We start from the raw sequence: 21,617 nt of genomic DNA on the forward strand, positions 1-21,617 counted from the left end.
ACATATTAATTCAACCTTTTTTTGTTTTATCCTTCCTGTCAGCTGCAGAGGGGTTGTGGTTTGTTTTTCATTTTCTTTTTGTACTACAGGCATTTCAGTCAAGTCTGTGCTTTTGTTCTCTGGCATTTTTGTGTGGCCTTGGCAGTCACTAGAAATTGAACTGAGCCATCAAGCTGCTGCCAGAACCACAGGGTATGTTCTGCTGAACACCAGCACTGCATTGCCGCCAAATCCCCTAAGATCCCTTCACAGAAGAAGGAAGAAAAGCAGGAACAGAGCAAAGAGAAGCTCTATTTTCATTTATACATCAATATGCATTTGAACTGTCTTGTCTCCAGTCACATGGCACAATGCATTTCAAATGGTTAGGTTATGAGCTACAACTCGAGAAGAAATAGCTAGCACTCCTAACACACTCACATTTCCAACATCTGTGGTTGTGCCATTGTGGAGACTGGGGATGAACAGGAGACATTTTATCACACATGCAGGTAGGGCACTGAATTGCTACATACAAAGATTATTTGCCCAACCTTAAATGTTATCATTTGTACATACAGATATGTGTATGGGAAAGGCACGTTTCTGAGGAGTTTGTATGGATTAACAAGGGTGGTTAGTGGTGATCTTAAATGCCTTTTTAGAATTAAAGCATGGGATGCTGTGTGTATATCATTATGCATACTTCTTGAAATGCCATCCTAACGCACACTGGGACAGATACTGAGAAAGATTATGGACCCTATAGTTCTTAGAGAGAACAGGTGAGGTGTAAAAGCACAGAGAACACAAACTCTAATGGATTTGTGTTCTCCCTCTTCTATATTGAAGCTGTCGGAGTAAGGACATAAAGGCTCTTTCAGTGCTGCACCTATCTTTGGCAAATAGACATGCCAACAGAGAGAGATTGCTGCTGTTGTAGCATCTGACTTCTGTGCTTTAAATGAGGTAGCAAGCCATGAGCAGAAATCACAGTGTAAGTCTAGATACAATTATCTTGCATATTATAAAAAGCAGTGAATATACATTAAAACTACAGCTTCCTTTCTCTACATTAGCCAGCCCTTGTTAAAAAGGCTTTTTTGCAGAGTAGGCAAGGCCTGGAGAAAGGAGTAGCTTAGCTCCCCAGAAGTAGAGTGGAAAGAAGAACATGATGTAAAACAGGAGCCAGAACATGGGAGGAGAGGTCTTTAAGCCTGTACTTTAGGTTTGAAGACTACGCTGTTACCTCTCGACATTTGAAGCTGCTGATTCGATAAACAGGTATTTCTCCGTTAACTTTTAGGGAAAAGAACAAAGGACTTGTTAATGCAAAATATTTTTGACAGATGATGTCAGTATGGCCAGCTCCACTACCAAGTGCATTGGATTATTAGGACCTATTAAAATATTCCAGTTTAAATTCAGGGTTTGCATGTGTTTGATTAAAGCATCTCTGTGTTTCTCTATAAACAGAAACAATCACAACTACAGCGTTCGTCCAGTGTCTTGATGAGAGAGACACCTAAAATAACTACTTTGTAGAGAAAGCTGACCCGTGGGCCCAGGCACAGACAGAAGGATGGGATTTATTTGCAGTCAGAGTGCTAGTGGTTCCCCTAAGTTATTTGGTATATTGGTCACCTTAAGATTGTTTTTTAAGATGTCAAAATATTTTGAGAATATTAAAAGTACATTTACACAATTATCCACGTTCAGTGTTGCTTCCTTTTCAACTCTAGCCAGTTGAACAATTGACTGTTCAACAGAAAGGGCATTTAAAAGATTGTTTTCTTTATACTTGAAGGAAATTTGTGGTCAGCAGTCACCACAGGGAGGCTGTGGCAGTTAAAGACTCATCTCTGGTTCCCATGCCAGTCTCTGTGTCTCAGTTACTTCCCACCACCCTGCTAAGCCCTTCCATTGAGAAAGGACCAGACACGTGCTCTGTTCTGCTGCTGCCTTGCTTTAACTGAGCTACACTGGTGGATGCAATGGGTGAGGAATGCTTGCAGGATTTAATTCTGTCCCTTCATCAGTGAGTGGAGCAACTCCTAGGATTGTATCATGTGATAAATAAGAAAAGCATAGTATGTATTCGAGCCTATCTGTCAGTATCTTTGGTTGGTTTTATTTGTGGAGCTTTGTTTTGCAAAGAAACAAATCAGAGGTTCGGATATTTTCAGGTATCAAAGGATTTCTCAATTCCTCTCTTTCTTCCCTTGTCCTATTTCCCAGCTTTTTTTTTTTCCCCCATTGATAATGATATTTCTCTTAACTATATCGAGTCCAGTCAGCTCCCCTCCTTCACAACCTCCTTTTTCTCTTTTACCCGTGACTGAAATTATCTGCAACTTCAAACGCTCAGGCATTCACTTTTGCTTGCCCATCCACACCAGGTTCATCTATAAAGCTTCCTAGAGCTAAGACAACATAGTGCATGCGTGAGCAAAGCTGCTGAGGTACAAATCAATTGGCTTCCAAAATCTCCAGTTTCACAGGAAATCTGAGGACAGACAAACTTTGTAGTACATGTGAAGCATCAACAGGCAGGGCAACATGCATTTCCAGTATGAAATAATATAGGGAAATTGACCACACTCAAAAATAAATTCACTTCAGAATCTCACACCAAAATAAAAAGAAAATCAGGGGTTCCCAAACAGTATTTACATACAGCAGAATATACTGTCTCCCAGATAACTTGACCTCAGGCTGAATTAATGTCAGAGTTTTGCAGAAAGTCAGCAATTACATGATTTAATCTTCTCCCCATGGGAGATGCAGATTAAGATGGTCTGGCTTCACACTCTGAGCAAGACTGCAAGTTCCTGCAAGATTTGCTCCTGAGACAGGGTGAGATGTCCTGGCTGCAGCAGTGCCTGCCCTGTGGCCCCACTGTCAGCCCTTCTGGAGCATAGTGGGTGAGTCAGAGAGGGAGAGGCGGTCCCACGGGCACAGGGATCTGTGCTGCGTGCTCGTCAATGCACTATCCAGCTGCACCAGAAGTAAAAAGTGTGGAAGCATAGCAACCTAAAGACATCTCTGTGCTCAACACGGTCATCGTAAAATGATGAAGGTGGAGATGGTGCTGTGAATATCCCTAGGGTGCCCCACACAATATAGCAACATGAGAGGCACCTTGGTGTTACCAGTTCGTAGAGTACTTTCCTTACATCTGATTCAATGCCACAAATAAGAAAGTGGCTGCAGCTCTTGGAAGACATTACAAACGTTCATTTATGTTGCTTTTTTTGTCTGAGCAGCGCTTAAAGACAGTTTTTGTGTATGCTTACATTCTCAGATAACCCCTAGGGCCATCAACATCTACAGATCAAATACACAGAAACAAGCCACCCTTCCGTCAACTGATACATAGCAATTTTAAGCGTATTTATCCTTTGTGTGAGCAATAAAAAGGAAAAGTTGAAGTTAAAAGAAGTCAAGCTCTGCCAAAGACCTCACTGAAGAAACAGGGGACTCTGTATGACACTGATCCTGATGAAAGAGCTTTGAGTAGCTCAGTTGTGCAGCGCTCGCTCTGTGCGGTGTGGGGAATAGCTGGTTATGCTGCTTTTGTGCAGTGCCCATCTGACACATGGTGGGCTGGGACTGACTCGTTAAGGGTATGAGGATGACACTTTAAAAAAGAAAGTTATCAAAAGAGAAGGTAGTGAGTTCTTATGTTTTAATCCTTTTCAGATACGCTACTTGATTTAACTTCATGCCAGTGCTGTAAAACAATTCTATAAAATCCATGAAGTCTGGACTGAAAAGGTCCTATAGCTCAGCACTGTTGCAGTAACTGAGAGACTTGCTGTGTATTAAATCATTGAATAACAAGTTCGTGCAACAGCAAATGAAATCAAGCTTAAATATTTCCCTTTTGACCCAGTAAAACAAATCAATTTTTTCATATCACCTTGACAATAGGGCTCATGAAGTCTAAAGTAAATTGCAATGGCTGAAATTATATGATTGATTTACTGTAAAATGTGTTTTCAAATATATTGTTGGAAGCTGCACAATACACACACAGCGGATCACAGCTTGTAGGTTCAGGAGTACTTCCTAAGAAAACACCCAGCATCCAAATCTCACCTAATGCAGCTATTGTTTTAACTTCCTTCAACAGGATTTCAAATACATGCTACTAATAAATTATTGCACCTTTGAAAGAGAATGGGATGGTTATTACTGTTTTTCAACTGGTAGCATCCCTTCCAATATATTTGTAAGGAAAGAACAAAATCTAAATTGAAAACCTGCTCTTTTTATTTTTATTTTTTTTTCTCTCCATGGTGGGAGAGGAAACAATATGGTAATCTCACCTAGACACAGAACTGACAGTCTCACTAAAATTAATCTGTCTAGATTCATCGTTGCATTACTTTACTGCACATATTTCAGATGTTATAAGACAGAACAGAATATCAAGGAAATATACACTCCACCAACTACGAAGGACAAAAGGCACAAACAAAAACAAGACATAAAATAAGGTCATGTTGAGTGTAGTGAAGACAACTGTTTTTTGCTTCCCAAATTTGCTTCTTCACCATCATGAATAGATTTTGTCAAGAAATTTAAGAGTCAGATTTTACATAAGTGTGTTTGCAAAAAGAGAGGAGTTATGTAGCAGCTGTTTATGAGACGCCTGCTTTTACACCACACGCTCTTACTAGCTATGTATCAAAATACCAGAGCCAAAAATTGCCTTAGTAGCTCATTGTTTGTTCTTCCTCAGACTGGCATAGGCAAGCAGATGTAAAGTCTTTCTAAGTGCAAGCAGAGAGAGTACTAAATGACAGTCAGCTTTGGCACAGACTTTTGGTGTGTTTAATCAGCAAGGTTTCCAGAGCTGCTTGAATTCTTACAAAGCAATAACACACAGTCTGTTTTCCTCTTTCTGCTTCTAGTTATGACAGTCATTGACCTTCAAGTTTGTTCAAGTCCTTTGCAAGTACCAGCAAATCAATTAAAACTTCACAGAAATGTGACAGTCTCAGGAAAAAATAGGACTGAAACTTCTTTTTATTTTAAAGAAACTATATCTTAGAGGAAACAAAGTCTTTGGTCTTAACTTCCTTCCTAAGAACTCAGTAAGTACTTTTAAGGTACAGATTAGGTACCACTGCTATGATGTATGATTTGCTTTTAAGAAGTCTTGCTTTTATGCAAATAGTGCATTAATAATGATATTAGAAAAATTAATACCTGAATCACAATCTCTTTCTCTTAGACATTCTGAGTTAAGGATTGTTTGGCTGGCTGTAGAAATTATAGATCTCACATATAGATCACAGTATTCAAAGGATGCACATGTATACATGTCGAAGACCACTGTAGCAGTCACACAGCCCTGATCCAGCCTGGCTTCTACTAATGAATTTGTTACCTCTTGGTACAAATTTATCCAATTAAGTGTGTGCAACAGCATCAAAGATATTAGAAGCACTAACAACAAAGGAATTTGTTATTGTGAAGGAGTAGCACGTAGTAAGACACAAATAAACTGACATTCCTTTGAACTTCCACAACTGGTAGCTTGCAAAGAAGAATTAAGGACCACTACTACCACAGAAAGTTATTTTTAAAATTTGGCAACGATATAATTTGCTTTAAAAAAAATCTGGAAAACTATAAAGGCACCTGTGTTTAGAAATCCCCTCCACAGATCATCCTTGACCACTGGGGAGATACTGAAATGGAAAATGTCTTACCAAAAGTTTTGGCCAAAAACTTCATTCTTTGGTTGGTCTGAGAACCCCAAAAAAATCTCCAGCAAAATCTGAGAGGGACAGAACTCACAGTACAGACATTCCTATTTTTTTTTTAAAGCAGCCAAACAAACTGAGAGTAAAGCCTTCTTTATAAATCTTAATGAACTGTGTGGAAAAAGCCCTCTGCATGTCACGTTCAAGATGAAATGAATCAGCTGTAGTACCTAGGGGTAAAATGCCACTGCAGCTTTCAGTACAGCCACAGAAGTAATTTCCTGTCCCTGCACTCTTTGTGTTTTCATTTCTTCTGCACAAAACAAACTGTCAAAACAAGGTGTGCCCTGGCTCTACTCTTCAGAGAAGTCTGAAGGCAGAACATCTTTGATCACCTCTCTTTGGTGGAGAGTTCCAGCAGGCTGTTTGTTTGCCCCCTACTCAAGTGATGTGCGGTTATTGGCTTCCCTTTCCCCTTCTCTCCCTTCCTCTCATCCCCCAGAAGAGAAATTCAGTTTGTCTGCTACTGATACTTGGCACCTACAAAATGCAGGCCACAAGCTGAGCAAAATTAGTCTTTTAAAAAGAAAAGTACCAAGGCTCCACTTTTCATACTTGTACATATGAGCAAAACAGACCAAACCTAACTGCATCTACACAGTAGCCCTGGTGAACTGCAAGAACAGGAGGAAGTATGTAAGTGGATATGGAAAAAAAAAAAGTGTTGACTTCAGAACTACTTCTTGCTAATGAGATTCTCAGAACCTAAAATCATCTTCTGAAATGCAATAATGAGTTCTACATAATCTTTTCCATGTTCTTGTCCTCATTGTGCACGTAGCTTATGGCCTGTGCACACGAAATTGTAATGAATTACAAAAAGGACAGCAATGGTTCTAAGACATGACAGTTTCTCATTTTAATGGCTAGTCCATGGATTGTTCCAATCACTAAGAAATCCCTTAATAACACTACTTATCAAAGGAGCCAAATTTAATTTCATAATTTTAATTTCCTGTAATGTAAAATGCTAGACTCATTTCAAATTTTTTTTTTCCCTAATTTCTCACCTCCCCCCAGGCAGCAGGTAGAGGCTCCACAGGAGGGTAATATTTGGGGACATCCCAAGCCACTGCAGCCATGAACCACTTGAAATCTTTACATTTAAGGTGCTTGCGCAGTTCCTTCTGGGCAGAGATATCACCAGTTGAGAGATGTCTGTACTCAGGCCGTCGCTGGTAAATGTACTCTGCAAACTCATCCATCCATGTCTCTGCCACACGCTTCAGGTTCTGTGCAGCAGAAAAAAAGCAAAGATTAACTTTTCCATGCTTTGACTGAAATGATATCTCCAATGGAGAGAATTAAGCAAACAAAAAATCAATAGTCCACACAGCTCTTCAGCTTGGCTGGTCTAGTTTTTTATTCTTAACATGGAAAAATACTGGTAAACATATGCTACCTTCATTAAAGTGTTGAGCAACCACTGCAGAGTATTAAGTATCCTGTTTTCCTGCTGACTCTATAAGATACGTTCTTTTGTCTGTTGAACATGTTACCTTCCTTCCTATTCTTTATGCATCTTTACATGGGTTTTGACTAATACTGAATGTTAAAAAGAATTTTCTTTCAGCTGCTCACATTTGCTCCTATGGCTTTTCCTGTTAGCTCAGAACCTACTAGTGTGCATGAATAGTTTAAATTACTCCTTCTGATATATTTCACTTCACATGTGAAAGGTATCTGAATTTCAGCTGTCATCACATGGCTTACTCACCTAGCTTTTTGCACTTCTGAACCTCCTCCAGTCTTGGTTAACTTCTCTTCATCAATTTGCTTTTCCTGTTGCCTTCACAGTTCTCCTTAGGGAAATCTTAAACACCTGACCTAGAACGGAGGTCTAGTTGCCCTGCAGCTAGCCCTCTCCCACGATCACATCTCACAAATCATACCTACGTTTTAGGTATGAATTACACGCATATGTATGGGGCAAGCAGTCATGACCTTGCTCTGTGCTCTCACATTTGGTTTCATGCTAGCTTTGGAAACTTTGTTGTATTAGTGTACTAGTAAGTCTGCAAAAACATAGCCCATAATCATGAAGTGACACTGACTTGAGGAAAACCAGCTAATGGAATAGACTGTGCAACTTGTGTCTTTCTGCACTCATCTTGTAGACATACCTAGATCTACTTCTGTACAAAACCCAGTTCTGGCTTATGCCCCACAAAGTTTATTTTTGTTGGCATTTTACAGTGAAGACAATTATCTATTTTCTTGTTTAAGAACAAGACCGAAGAGATATATTTTATTGTTGTTTAGCATCATGGAGTCTAAATAGCAGCAGGACAGGGGAGATTTTCTATATTTCTGTGTTTTTTTCCACATGAATTTATATGCAGATGTCGTTGTGGAATACAGATTTAGTCTATTCTGCATTTCCACAGCTGCCCAATAACCTCTTATCCCACCAACAAAGCAACATCTCACTGGATGACATTGAGACACTGGAGTGTTCTTATTGCTTTGTTTGTAAAAACATCATCAAGTTTTGTAATATTCTTTTTATAGAACACTAACTGCAAAATGCTGAGATCTGCTTTGTAATAAGCTGGAGGACAATATACATCTGATTATCAGCAACATAAGGTAATGTTTCTTCTCAGAACATTCTCTGCATATAAGTAAGACTGATTCTTACTCTGATTTGCTTTCAAGATTCGTTTGAAAGTTCCTTTCCTGAATTTTATTAATCCACACAAACTAGATGTCTCTGAACTAATAAGGCTTATCTGAATACAAAGACAGCAAGATACAGAACAAACAAAGTACATTTAGCTGACACTGCAAGACAAGTTTCTAAGTGTTTTGTCTGTGTGAAGCAAATACATTAAAACCTGCAGGGACAAAGCAAGTAAAATTAAAGAAGTTTAAGAAATCACATGACTTCTATCCCTATACACAAATGGCTCATGCCCTATATAGGGTTTATTTTTGTTGTAATTTTATGACAACCTAAATTATTTTACTTTACAAGGCATTTGAATTCAAGAATAAAGGAACTGGGTAGGACAAAGAAAGACAAAAATTCAAGAACAACGTCTAAATGACAAGCCCACACTTTTAGCAGAAACCCTGTAAGAAAAAAATCTCTTGACAAGTAAAAGTACTATGTGAGGAGACTCCATAAATGAGGCTAAAATATGATTAAGCACATTAAAACCAAAAGCCAAAATCATAGAATCATAGAATGGTTTGGGTTGGAAGGGACCTTAAAGCCCATCCAGTTCCAACCCCCTGCCACGGGCAGGGACACCTCCTACTAGACCAGGTTGCCCAAAGACCCATCCAACCTGGCCTTGAATACTAAAATCATGAAAATAAGTGTGATCCTTCTAGTATATTTTCTATTTCTGTGCGCTGCACACTTCATTTACTATAATGCAAATGCAGTTTAAGACTGTTATAGAAAATATCATACTATTTTTGTTTTAATCGCTTTATCTAATAGTGTTATTTTCATATAAAAATATGGCAAAAGTACAGTAAAAAAAAATCTTAGGAAAGAAAAACTCAAAATACCTCCAGCAGAGTCTGAGCCCATCAATATTGAAGTAGACTCTGCTGGAGTTTTCTCCAGCTATTTGGCTAATCTAAAAGAACCGCATTCTTCCTTAGATGATTATAACTGAATAAAAAAGAGTCCAACAGAAATGCTTCATATTATTACACTTGTTCACTAGCTCAAAACTCTCATTCACCCATCAAAACCTCTTTGTTTTCAAAGGAGCCCTTTATCATTGCCTTTTTTTTTTCTGTCTCTCTCCTTTGTGGTGGTAGAAACCCACCAAAATATTGCATTTGAAAGAAAAGTACAGTTCTGCCCACCATTCCCTAAGTATCATGTAAGCCACTTTATCCAGGAAGCTGCCCACAAGGATCATTGAGTCCAGCTCCTGGCTCCACACAGGACCGCCCAAAAATCAGACCCTCTCTCTGAGAGCACTGTCTAAACGCTTCTTGAACTCCATCAGCCTTGGTGCTGTGACCACTTCCCTGGGGAGCCTGTCCCAGTGCTGACCACCCTCTTGGTGCAGAACCTTTTCCTAACACCCAGCCTGAACCTCCCCTGTCCCAGCTCCATGCCGTTCCCTCAGGTCCTGTTGCTGTCCCCAGAGAGCAGAGCTCAGCGCCTGACCCTCCGGTCCCCTCCTGAGGGAGCTGCAGGCCGCCATGAGGCCTCCCCTCAGCCTCCTCTGCTCGGGGCTGAACAAACCAAGGGACTTCAGCTGCTCCTCATACGTCTTACCCTCCAGACCCCCTTCACCATCTTTCTAGTCCTCCTTTGGACACTCTAATAGTTTTATGTCCTTCTTATATTGTGGTGCCCAAAACTGCACACAGCACTTGAGGTGAGGCCGCACCAGTGCAGTGCAGAGCAGGGCAATCCCTTCCCTCACCAGCTAGCCATGTCCTGCTTGATGCATCCCAGGATACAGTTGGCCCTTTTGGCTGCCAGGGCACACTGCTGGTTCATGTTCAACTTGCCATTGACTAAACCCCCCAAATCCCTTTCCAGGGGCTGCTCTCCAGCCTCTCATCCCCCATTCTGGATGTATAGCCAGGGTTGCCCTGTCCTGGGTGCAGGATCTGGCACTTGCTCTTGTTAAACTTCACGCAGTTGGTGATTGCCCAGCCTTCTAAGTAGTCAAGATCCCTCTGTAAGGTCTCTCTGCCCTCAAAACAGTCAACAGTTTCTCCTAATTTCGTGTCACCTGCAAACTTACTTAGCATATATTCAGGTCCTACATCCAGGTAATTCATGAAAACATTGAAGGGAACAAGCCCTAAAATGGAGTCCTGGGGAATCCCACTAGTGACTGACAACCAGCCCGATATAACTCCATTTACCGTAACCATTTGATCTTGATCCGTCAACCAATCATTCACCCACTGCATTGTGTTTTTTTTCAGAAGGACACTGTGAGAAACAGTATCAAAAGCTTTACTGAAATAAAAAAAAAATATATCAACTGGCTTCCCTTGGTCAACTATGTGGGAAACCTTTTCATAAAAGGAAAAGTCCTGTTCATTAAACAGGACTATCCCCTCATGAATCCATGTTGGCTGTGACCAATGACTGCACTGTCTTTCATGGGTTTTTCAATAACTTCCAGAATAATCTTCTCCATAATTTTACCAGGCATTGAAGTGAGACTGACAGGATCCAAAACTATTTAGACTTTGTTCCCTGGTTCTTCCAAAAACATTCTCTCCATCCTATGCTAAAAATCTTCCACACCTTGCCAGATTTTATAATGAAACTATACATCCTTAGCAAGTTTATACATTACCATCATAAGCTGAACCTGCATGAGGCAGCCCTTTGAATTTCAATAATTTTAAAATACAAACTCTTCATTTGCTAGCTCTAAACCTCCAGACTGTTTATGAAGGAAACGTCTGTCCTGGAGAAGCGGGAAGCTCTTTCTGAATGTGGTAGTTACAGGAAAGCACTCTGTATCCAAATACTTTGAAGAGGTTTGCTGGCTTCAGTCAACATGGGTTTTTATACTTATTATCTCTACACAAGCTCAGTAATCACATTTTCCTTTAACATAAACATGTGCAGACCAATAACAAAAACTACAAACTGCAATTAACCCCCATACTTAAATTGAATGCAGTCAGGTAGATGAATTCTCCTGCAAGCTAGCCCAGAGCAACCTTACACAATCGAAGGCAAACATCATTTATGTTGCTGTTTAGAATATGCTAACTCAGCATGACCCTGGGAACGAATGAGTTTTGCTAAGCTGAATATCCCAGTTCTGTGGCTTTCTAACATTGTGAGAAGTTGCCCTGTGAGAAGACCCTCCTAGGAACATAACTTCTCTGCAAACCGTGTCAGTGAGATTCTGTTTATTACTGACCTTATCACCAACAGAAAGGAAGAGGAGCACAATTGAAATGAGAGAGCTCATCGCACTTTAAGGCTTACTGATCAAGTGACTTACTTCTAAATATGTGATTTCAAGTCCTTTATGAGTCTCCTAGAATTGTCCTTACTAGTATCTGGTCGAGTGGTTGACATTGTGGAGGCAGTAGGACTGTCACATCCTCCCTGCCTTAGCCTTAAATGAGTCTAGATACATTCTTGAGCATGTCAGTATATTAAGCCCCACAGATAAGAACTGGAATGAACAGCTACCAAATCTTGACAGATTCTGAATGTAAAATAGGTGCTAAGCAGTTTTGCACTGTTAGGACTTTAAAATGTATGTGTGTGTAGTGCCGTAGAGACTTACAGGTCAAAAAAGTTTTAGAGCCTATGAGATTAGGTAGCATTTTGTGAATGTCCTACAGCATCACGTAAGCACTCCAGTCTCATAGTAAAGCTAATTTACAACAAATTTAGAACAAACAAAATAAGTGTTGGCTTTGAATCTTCTTGATTTCTGTCTCTGTTACTCTTTGTATAATCTTTTAAAGAAAATAAGTCCTTTAAATACCAGTTTCTCAAACGGCATCAAATATCTTTATCAATACAAATAATCAGTTTTGGCGTGTTTTTTTGGTAGATCACATTTGCTTGGATTCTGTTACTTCAAACTGAAAACCTCATCTAAATTTATACAGAAGGGAAAAATAAAGTATGTTTCTACAGCTGAAAAGCTGCTGTGGCTTGGCTTTGTTGTCAAACTACTACAAGGTTACAGATGTCCAGATCAGGTAAGCTGGACTTTTAATATAAAAAGGAAAAAAATAGCAAAAGAAATACGAACATTTATATGAAGATCAGTTCAATACAAAACAGTTACACAGATTGTAAGGGAGTCACAGAGATTGCAGATGGACATCTGAAGAATTTCTCAGGACCTATCCATGACAGACAAATGATGACTTGTTTTCCCTCTTGTCATATTCAATGAAAAATTTCTGTATGATTAAAAAAAAGCCCGATGATATTTGAGTAGATGCATATTTCTATGTATAAGTTTATGACAGGTGTCAGCAAGAAGCTGAGAGATGCATGCAGAAGTCATATTAATCATAGTAAAACTCATGCATTAGCTGTCATCAGTTGCCCTTGCATGCATTCTTGATTTAATGAAGTTTTGTGGTGCTGCTACAACTTTACTGTTTGGTAAATCCTTTACTATTAAGCTTACATTTGGACAAGTTAATTTTGTATGAGCTCATACATTTAAAACTGTGGCTTTGTTTTGTATTTTCACTCAGCAATGTTCTACAATGGTGGTTAAAATACAATGTCACTGAAATCCAGACTTAATAAAAGAGTTGAAATCAACTTGACTGGAGAATGAAAGAGACAAGTGAAGACTTCTCCACTTGAGAAAAAGAAATTTTTCATGAACTGTTTTGTCCTTTTCACGTTCTTCAGTGAGTAGTCTTAATGGTGCAAGATCATCTGCCTTTTACAAGAGACATGGCGTTTACTCAAACTCAGTGAGAAGCTAAACACATTTTTCATAAGAATGAAAAAATAGACTCACGCAGGGGCATGGCAAAGGACGGATTCATAAATATTCCCTCTTAGCAAGGTTCAACTAGCTTGGCCCCTGATAAGACAGGGGTAATCCACACTTCATAATTAAAATATTACCTTCCTAAATACTATTCTAGATTGCAAACCTGCACAATTCCATCACACAGTTACATCTTTTCCAATTCACATTCTAGATGCAGCAGTTAAACTACCATAAAAATGTAATTTCTGTTTTCAGTTTCTCCAGATGTTCTAAAGCACATTCTGTTATCCAGTGGCACTAAAGCAGTACAATGGTTTTCCTATTTGTTTCGTTACACCTGCATAACCCATTTTTTCTGCTTTTGTGCCTATCTCACTTTTTGCACAAAACCAGCCCTGACTCCAATCCACAGACTTTGCTTTTGTCAGTATTAAACTGCTACATGAACATGTGGATGCTGCAATGAATTCCTGTTGTCCTACATTTAATCTGAATAGTTTCCAGGAAGCTGGATGTCACTAGCAGACACACACCCAGCTGCTGTAGTTTTGTGTGTCACAACAGCCTTTTCTCTCATCAGCCAGGACATCAAAAATCACTTTCAATTACCTCAATCAAAATATGAGTCACTGTAGCATGCCTAAGGCCTGACTGTATTTCAGCTGTGAAATGTAAGAGAGGATACAGCTATTTATTTACTAAAAATAACACAACAATCTCTGCAACAACTGACATATTAATCTATTTCCTTCCTAGTAACATTCCAATGCGGTTATTATCCTTCTACCTATTTCATTTTCCTACTTTAAATGTTCTCTATTGTTTGTTTTGTGAAGAACAGTGTTGTTGCTACTTCAAAATGGGTGTAATTTTTACTTGTGGAAGTAGCTTTACTTCATTTGGCTAGGAATATTATACTATTCAGTTTGTTTTACATAAAGAAGTATTTAAAAAGCGCATTTGGATCCATCCAGCCAAGAGAACTATACCTGATGTTCTGCTGGCTTATGGGTAGTATAACGTCATAATAAATCACCACGGAGGAGGAGCACAAAGTACAACTGGAGGAGCCCATCCAACAAGTGCTGATCAATATGACAGAGGTAGCAGCATACAAAACCTCACAGCATGCACAAGGAGAAAAACAGTATCCTAAACTTCAGTCAGACATCCTTCTTGCAGTAACAGCACACAATCATTCCTAATTCATGCATATTTCTACAGCAAAAACATAGTAAAGCATTTCCTGGACACTAATTACAGCTTTGTGACATGTAGAGGTCTAAGCTGCCCACATCAGTTACATCTAGATGTGGACTTTCATCTCTTTTCCCTTCTTGCCTAATTCCCTTTTAATTTTGGCATTAGGTACTGCTAGTGTTTGTCAGTCTTTATGCCTCTTGGGCATCTTGTTTTGGTCCTCTGCACTTAATTGTGTTTAAAACTTGATTGGGTTTCATTCCAGCAATGGTTTATATTTGTATAAAAAAACAACCAAATAAAGAGATGCCTGCAGGTGTGAAAAAAAGGCTTCTCCATGGAAGACAGTATGCTAACTAGTTGACAAAGCTGGGGGTGTATATAAATAACTCTTGTGAGAGTTAGCACAGCACAGCTGGCAGAGAAGCAAGAGACTATTCATTTTCAGCCTGTAGCCTGCAAATACCTAGAACTGAAATTCCACAGATGTCATCTGAAAACAACCAGAATTCCATTCTTTGTATAAACGTTTATATCTCCAGCACATGAAAAAATAAGATCTACACATTAGAAAAAAGGGGGAAAAAAAGCACTCTGTCACTAAAGGACACATCTCTGCTCACTTGAGGCCAGGCTGTGTGGCTTGGTGGTCAGTGAGCTCTGCAGGCATGCAGGATGGGCATGGTGCACCATGAGGATGCTTTCTGGCCTGAGCCCAGGTCTCTGCAGGCTGTTTGTAGGGCTGCTGTGGGGAGAGAGGGCATACAGCACAGTGTCCTCACGGCCACTCTGAAGATCACCATTTCAGAAAGGTATAAATATAAATTTTATTTACTGACCACTACTCCTCAGCAGAAATCATAGTGACAGTGTAACACCATCTCCACAAATCTGTTCACTATTGTGATGTTCACTTTACGGAGTCATACTTGGTGGGCACTTTCAGCCTTTAGCCCACCCGTGCAGTTAAGCCTGGAGAGAGAGTTAGCAGTTTGATGCCAAATACATTTCTTTAGCCATGTAACCTGACTTCCAGTGCCAGTCTATTGAACAAATCCTGGAAAGCAGTTATCGCTGATGCTGTTGTTAACCAGGAACATCTAGTTCTCCATCTTTTTCGCATTCCTTTCATATAGCTAACAGTTAAACTGCCTGTCCTGTTGCCTTTTTTATCTTAAAAGCAAAATTTCTATTCAGATCAAAGAAAATATGTAAAATTAGCATTAAAAAAAATTACTGCAACTTTCTTGTATTCAGGGATTAGAAGATATTAAAGTTTTTATTTGATAAGTGCTCTGTTTGAGATCTTAGTTTAATTTTAATGACGAACTTATAAATTTGTTAAATGAAAAAAGTTAGAATGAAAACTTTGTAGTTGTTGTATTGTATGACCATTATCATATATTACAATTGTGCTGTTGCAAGAAGGCAATTCTTGCTTGATTCTGAAACGATTAGCTTGTTCTAAGCTAACATTTCACCTGCTTACTGTGACTGCTGAATCCTAAGTGAATTTGTGCTACAGCCTTTTGCACTAAAGAGGTGGTTGCAGAAGTGCCAGCACTGCCCCCTGAACAGCATGCCACATCCTTCAGTTTGCACTCCAGTCACAAGGAAACCTACAAACATTCTTTACCTAACTGTTTCTCCTTGGTTCTTTAACCTGGCTGGAAGCCGAAAAGAAAATGTTCAAGGGCTGCAGTAAGAAAGCCTCAATCAATATTTGCAGCTGGAAAATAAAACAAAATAAAAAAGGTAATAATATTAAAGGAAGCTCTGTCAAAAATGCAAATGTGGTCAAAGCACCAGATGGTCTAGCTACAGAAATTTTCCCTAAGGATCCCTTTCGAAGCCACACAAAAAGGCTGAGCAAATGGTTCAGGTGGGAATCTGAACCCACCTTTATCAGCTGAATTCCTGAAACAAACTCTTGCAAGTTCCAATTCAGCGACACTGTGTAATGAGGCAAATGTCATCGTGCTTGTGCCTGCTGGGTCAGAGGATCACTGTGCTCTGGGATCCCACGTCCTGGAGTGCAGGGAGGAATTCAAGTTAAGATTAGGCTTCACCATGCTGCTTGGTTAGCATCCAAATTTGAACTTCAGTGGGATTGCCCTTTCCTTCAGGAAGGCCTAGTACTGTAATGCTCTGTAGTTAATGCTAAAATGCTGTGTAAGACACCTGCAAATGAAAACAATTTCTGTAGATATATTTTGAAATTCTGAGTTCATCTCTGCATATCCTATGGAACAGTGAGCATTTATTGATAAATGTCTTACAGCCTTGGCAGAATTGCGAATAGAAAAATATCCACCCCCCAAATAGGAAACTAAATAAAATAAATAATAAGCTCGAATATACCTAAAATAAATTGCTAATATTTTAAAGTCTAATTTCATCGGTAACTGGCTAAAAGAAAATGGCTTAGGTAAAACTCTTAAAAATAAAGCAACAGTGAAGAATACCACAAAGCAACTAAAATAATCCAGTCAAACAATTCAGAAGCTCTTAATAGGGCAACATCTTGTGTAGGATTTTAAGATTTGAGGACTTGCTTGCTATACATGCCTTACCTAAAACAAACAGACAAAAATAGCTATTAGTCACTGCAGTTTTGTGCAGAGGCTGACAGGTTTGGAATGAACAAATAATTATGTGGTGCTTCCACATTATAATGCGGAATCACTGCTGTCATCTGCTTGCCCATTAATCTCATTTCATGTGCAATTACCTGTAAATTGGGCATTGACTGCACTTAGTAAGCAGCTACATCCTGAGATATCTCCTGAAAAAAATAGTCAGCTTTGCTATCCGCATTTGTTCATCGTGGTCTGTTTTATAAATCTATTACACGTGTAGTTTCCTTTACTTTTGTTCTGTACTACCAAAGTTTTACTGACAGAGCATTTCATGGGTGGATGTTTTTCAACATTGGGTATGTGTAGGCCTTGCAGGTCTTCAGTGACAGATAAGGAGGTAAGAAATATTATTATAAGAATGTAGAAAGTTGATGTAATGATACCTGCCGTTGTATGTGGTACACTAATACTTATTTACTGATGAGGGTGGCAGAACACGGTTTTTGACAAGTCTTTCATTTTATAAAGTGTATGTGATCCTCATGTCAGAGAATAGCTCTTTAAAAATACATCTAGATTCGTCAGATATTATATAGCTACATGAGAGCGCATGTTGAACCTTGCTGCTATAGACAGGTGAAATCCCAAGGGAAAGGAAGGTAATATGCTCACCTTAAGACATATTCATTATGGACAAACAAAGGCTGAAACAGCTTGAAAGAAGATTCATGGCATGATCTGGGCTATGCCTGAGTTTGTCTAGAAGCTCCATCCTCCTCCTAATTCATCTCTATATCCCTTGTGCTGATCTTGCGGGACAGGATGAGGAAATCCATGATCCTTTAATGCAGTATCAGCACAATGGCAAACTCCTTCTTGACTAATGAAGGGGCTGCTACAATCATTTATACAATCACAGACAAGCTTCCTGTGGCTTATTCCTCTGTGAACTACATCTCTAGCATCCTGCTTTACATCCCACAAGATGGAAAAGGATTTAGCAAAAAGTTTCATGGATACTACTAAATACTGAAAAATACTAAATATGCTTTTGGCAAACAGGGATAATATTTCTGAGTATTTTTGAATATGTTATCCATTATGTTCTGGAACTGAAGGGAAGTTTTAGATAAAATACTTATATTTGGAGAACATAATATTTGGACTAACACTGAAAAATAGAGATGATCTTGCATTGTTGGCAACCTTAATAAAATGCATCTTAACAATAATACTTTGGTTTAGAACACTGTACTGGAAAAAATATGGGGAACCTGAAAATTCAAATTTTCTTTCAGTTTAAATATATGCCAGAAATTTACCTAATATCATTATATTTTGGACTCCAACACCACGAAGGAAATGAACCATTACTTGAATTGGAAGGATAAAATCCATCCTATCAGCATACTACATCTTTTCTCACAAGACATAGGGCAGTCAGTCCGTGCATGGGCAGATTTATAATTTTGTAACAGGGATTTAGTCTGGGTATTAGGAAAAAGTTCAGGCTGGATGTTGGGAAAAGGTTCTTCACTGAGAGGCATGGTCAAGACACTGGGACAGGTTCCCCAGGTAGTGGTCAGAGCACCGAGCCTGAGGGAGTTCCAAAAGTGTTTGGACAATGCTCTCAGACACAGGGTCTGATTTTTGTATGGTCCTGTGTGGAGCCAGGAGCTGGACTCAATGATCCTTGTGGGTCTCTTCCAATTCAGGATATTCTAGGATTCTAGGATGGGGTGGTGGTGGTAACATTTCACAAGTGGTTTATTGAAATCAAGCTAAAATAAACATATATCAGTTATAAATATATAAAGGGAGGCTGCAGGCTGTGGCTAGTGGTTGGCTGCAAGTTTTCACAGTATCTCCATGAAATCTGAGTGGGGAAACTGAGATTACACATATATAAGGGGAAGATTTTGATCTCACAATTTTGTCAATACATGTCTTGTCACTAATACTACCACAACCACTAATCCCATTACGGTGTCTCACAATTTACATGGGTATTTTTTTAGGCAATTTTTTTCTCTCCCTAGGCAACTGTCAGGCAGGCAGTACAGAAGGCCTCTTTCCTGTGTGCAGAGTTATTACAGCAAGCCTTGTCCCATGCTGCTGAAACCAAGAATATCTCCCCCTTAAAGCAAAAGATTTATTCTTTTATTCATACCACATTTTCATCAGTAAAAAAAAAAAAAAAAAAGATTCATAAAATATTACCCTATGGCAGTATGCAGACTTTAATATTAATGCCATTTTATTTAAAAAAAAAATTCCTCTAAAATAGAAAAGATTAAACTCAAGCATGAATAAATACTTGTATCTGCCTTGAAGCTACATCTGTGCACTTTGTCTCTCATCTTTTGACATCCCATGAACATCTCCAAAAAGTTATGGAACATTTTCTCTTGAGCAAAAAGCCCCTCATGCACGTGGCTGGTAGTCTTTGAGAAATGTCTAGAGGTCTTCTAATTTCTCACTCATACAGTTTGAAGCTGGCTGTATTCCATAACCAGGTTTTATACAATAATTAGACAGCCACTCAAATTATTGTTACTCAGTTCTTTGGCCTCAAAAAATATTCCTTATGCAAGATTCTGCCTGTTCTGCTGACTGATAAGAAAATGTGCATTCAAATTGGTCCTGCTATGACTGACAACACTGTGCAATTCAAGAACTGCAAGCCTTAGGTTATTCCTCGGTTCTTTTGAATCAGTATGAACCGTACTTCTGTGCTGAAATGTCCAACGCTGTATTTTTAAGCTTTCATTTTATTCTTAGCAATTTTATCTCTGGAAGGCAGCATAACTGCAGCAATTGCACATCCCATTTCAGAAAAATAAAGCAACATTCATTTTACATTTTAATGGCTTACTGTTAGGTGCGGAAATGAAGAGACTAATTATGAATGAGAATGACAAACAGCAAAACCCAATTACTCACGCGTGCTAGGCTGGTTCCAGAAGGGACTTTATAAGGGACATACTTCCTGTAGATATGCCCAACTCTAGAGCATGGAACATCAAACATGCCACCTCCACACATCCACACCTGGAAAGGAGACACACAGCAAATGAAAGAATGACTCCTGGGGACAAATGGGGCAAAGAAGGGCATTTTGACTGATGTTATGGTTTGTTATGTAAGGGTTATGTAAAAACTATACATCATTCTGTACCGAATCCTCCTGTATTCATAGTGGTGGCCTTCTTTGCTTACCCAATGCTGCAATTTGATAAAAAGGTTCTTTGGTACCTTGAATCTCACTTTGCATATGCAGAGTATGTTCAAAATGAAAATATAAAACATCTTTAATATATCTATCAATGATTCTCCTGCAACACAACCAAGATATTATTTTGTCTACTGTTTAAAACTTATAGGGACAATATTTCAGAAGAAGGCCATGTGTATAAAACAAACCATCAGAAAAAGAAAGAAGAATTTCGAAAAACACCTGGCTTATGTTTTGTATTGAATAGTGAACAAAGAGCTCAACTGTTAAGATGCTCTTCATTTTGTAAAGAAAAAGGAAAAAAAAATCAATTTCCTTCCAATCAGATTCACATAGACAGAGAAAAGAGCTTGCTGCTACTTTCCTTAATTAATACATTTGACACTGAAACAAATGTAGTAATCTCTGTCAAAATTGATGGGAGCTGCAAGTACATCATAGGCCTAAAACCCAAGCTGCATGTCGATGGGCAGCAAGTAAGGAATTCTTCACAAGGCTTCATCTAGTGTGACTAGGTTTTACCAAGTGTATGTGAGAGCAAGGCTGTGTGTCACATCAGAGGAACTACAGAAATCATGCAATAACACCTACGGGCATCATTTTCTATGCCAAACCACTGAACTCCAAGATGGCTATTCAGTGGTTTTTATAGCACACTGACAACATTTATGACTTTCTGATTAAAAATAATAATAATAAAAAGAAAAAGCAATTTGATTTTGCAAATCAGAGAAATGGAAAACAACAAAAAACCTCTGAAAGTCCCCAGGCGGAACTTTTTTCAAAATCCTGAAACCAGTCATTCATCAAGAGTTTAAAATTCACTTAGAGTGAAAGCTGATATAAACATTATTCCCTAGTCTTGGCAAAACAGTATTCTTTGTTCTGTGCAAATATTATAACAGAATGGCTGTTATTCTATATTTCCATTAATTTCCATTTATCTGGGTGAGAACAGAGGTCCACACGCTACACATATGAAGGGATTTTATCTGTATTTGATGCATTTTGGAGCAAAATGGAATAAAATAAGCTTGTGACTGAGGCTAACGCAGAACAAAACAGACAACTGAGAGTTTTATCAATGATTTACATACAGAAAGCAATTCATCCAGAAGTTGATATACTCCCAGTTAAAGAAGCAGTTACCAGATCCCTAGAAAAAGGTATCAGAAAATATGATATGATCACGAATACTTGACATTCACTGTGAAGCCTGCAGCGAACAATGTGCATCTCTGCACTTTTTTACCATACATTTCTCATTCTGACTCTTCTGGCCTGCCCACCAGCTGGCTGTAGCAGCTGGCTTTTTCAAATCACAGGAAAATGAAATGATTAATTTCATTCATTTAAAACAATACTGAAAATGGACAAGAGTTTGGCCTTTTTTGCTGAGCTTGCCTTTGTTACA

The 21,617-nt window shown here is 38.8% G+C and overlaps 1 protein-coding gene across 1 annotated transcript in view; it reads right to left on the reverse strand.

Moving 5' to 3' along the window:
- The window catches only part of GALNTL6 (polypeptide N-acetylgalactosaminyltransferase like 6), a 455,937-nt gene that overhangs the window by 16,321 nt on the left and 417,999 nt on the right, over positions 1–21,617 (reverse strand). The window contains exons 8-9 of the mRNA XM_035557893.1: positions 19,912–20,019; positions 6,767–6,988 (exon numbers count right to left, since the gene is read on the reverse strand). Coding sequence (XP_035413786.1) covers positions 6,767–6,988; positions 19,912–20,019 — 330 coding nt within the window. The remainder of the gene's footprint in view (positions 1–6,766; positions 6,989–19,911; positions 20,020–21,617) is intronic.

Source organism: Cygnus atratus, chromosome 4, assembly GCF_013377495.2.
Source record: "Cygnus atratus isolate AKBS03 ecotype Queensland, Australia chromosome 4, CAtr_DNAZoo_HiC_assembly, whole genome shotgun sequence".
Taxonomy (NCBI): Eukaryota; Metazoa; Chordata; class Aves; order Anseriformes; family Anatidae; genus Cygnus; species Cygnus atratus.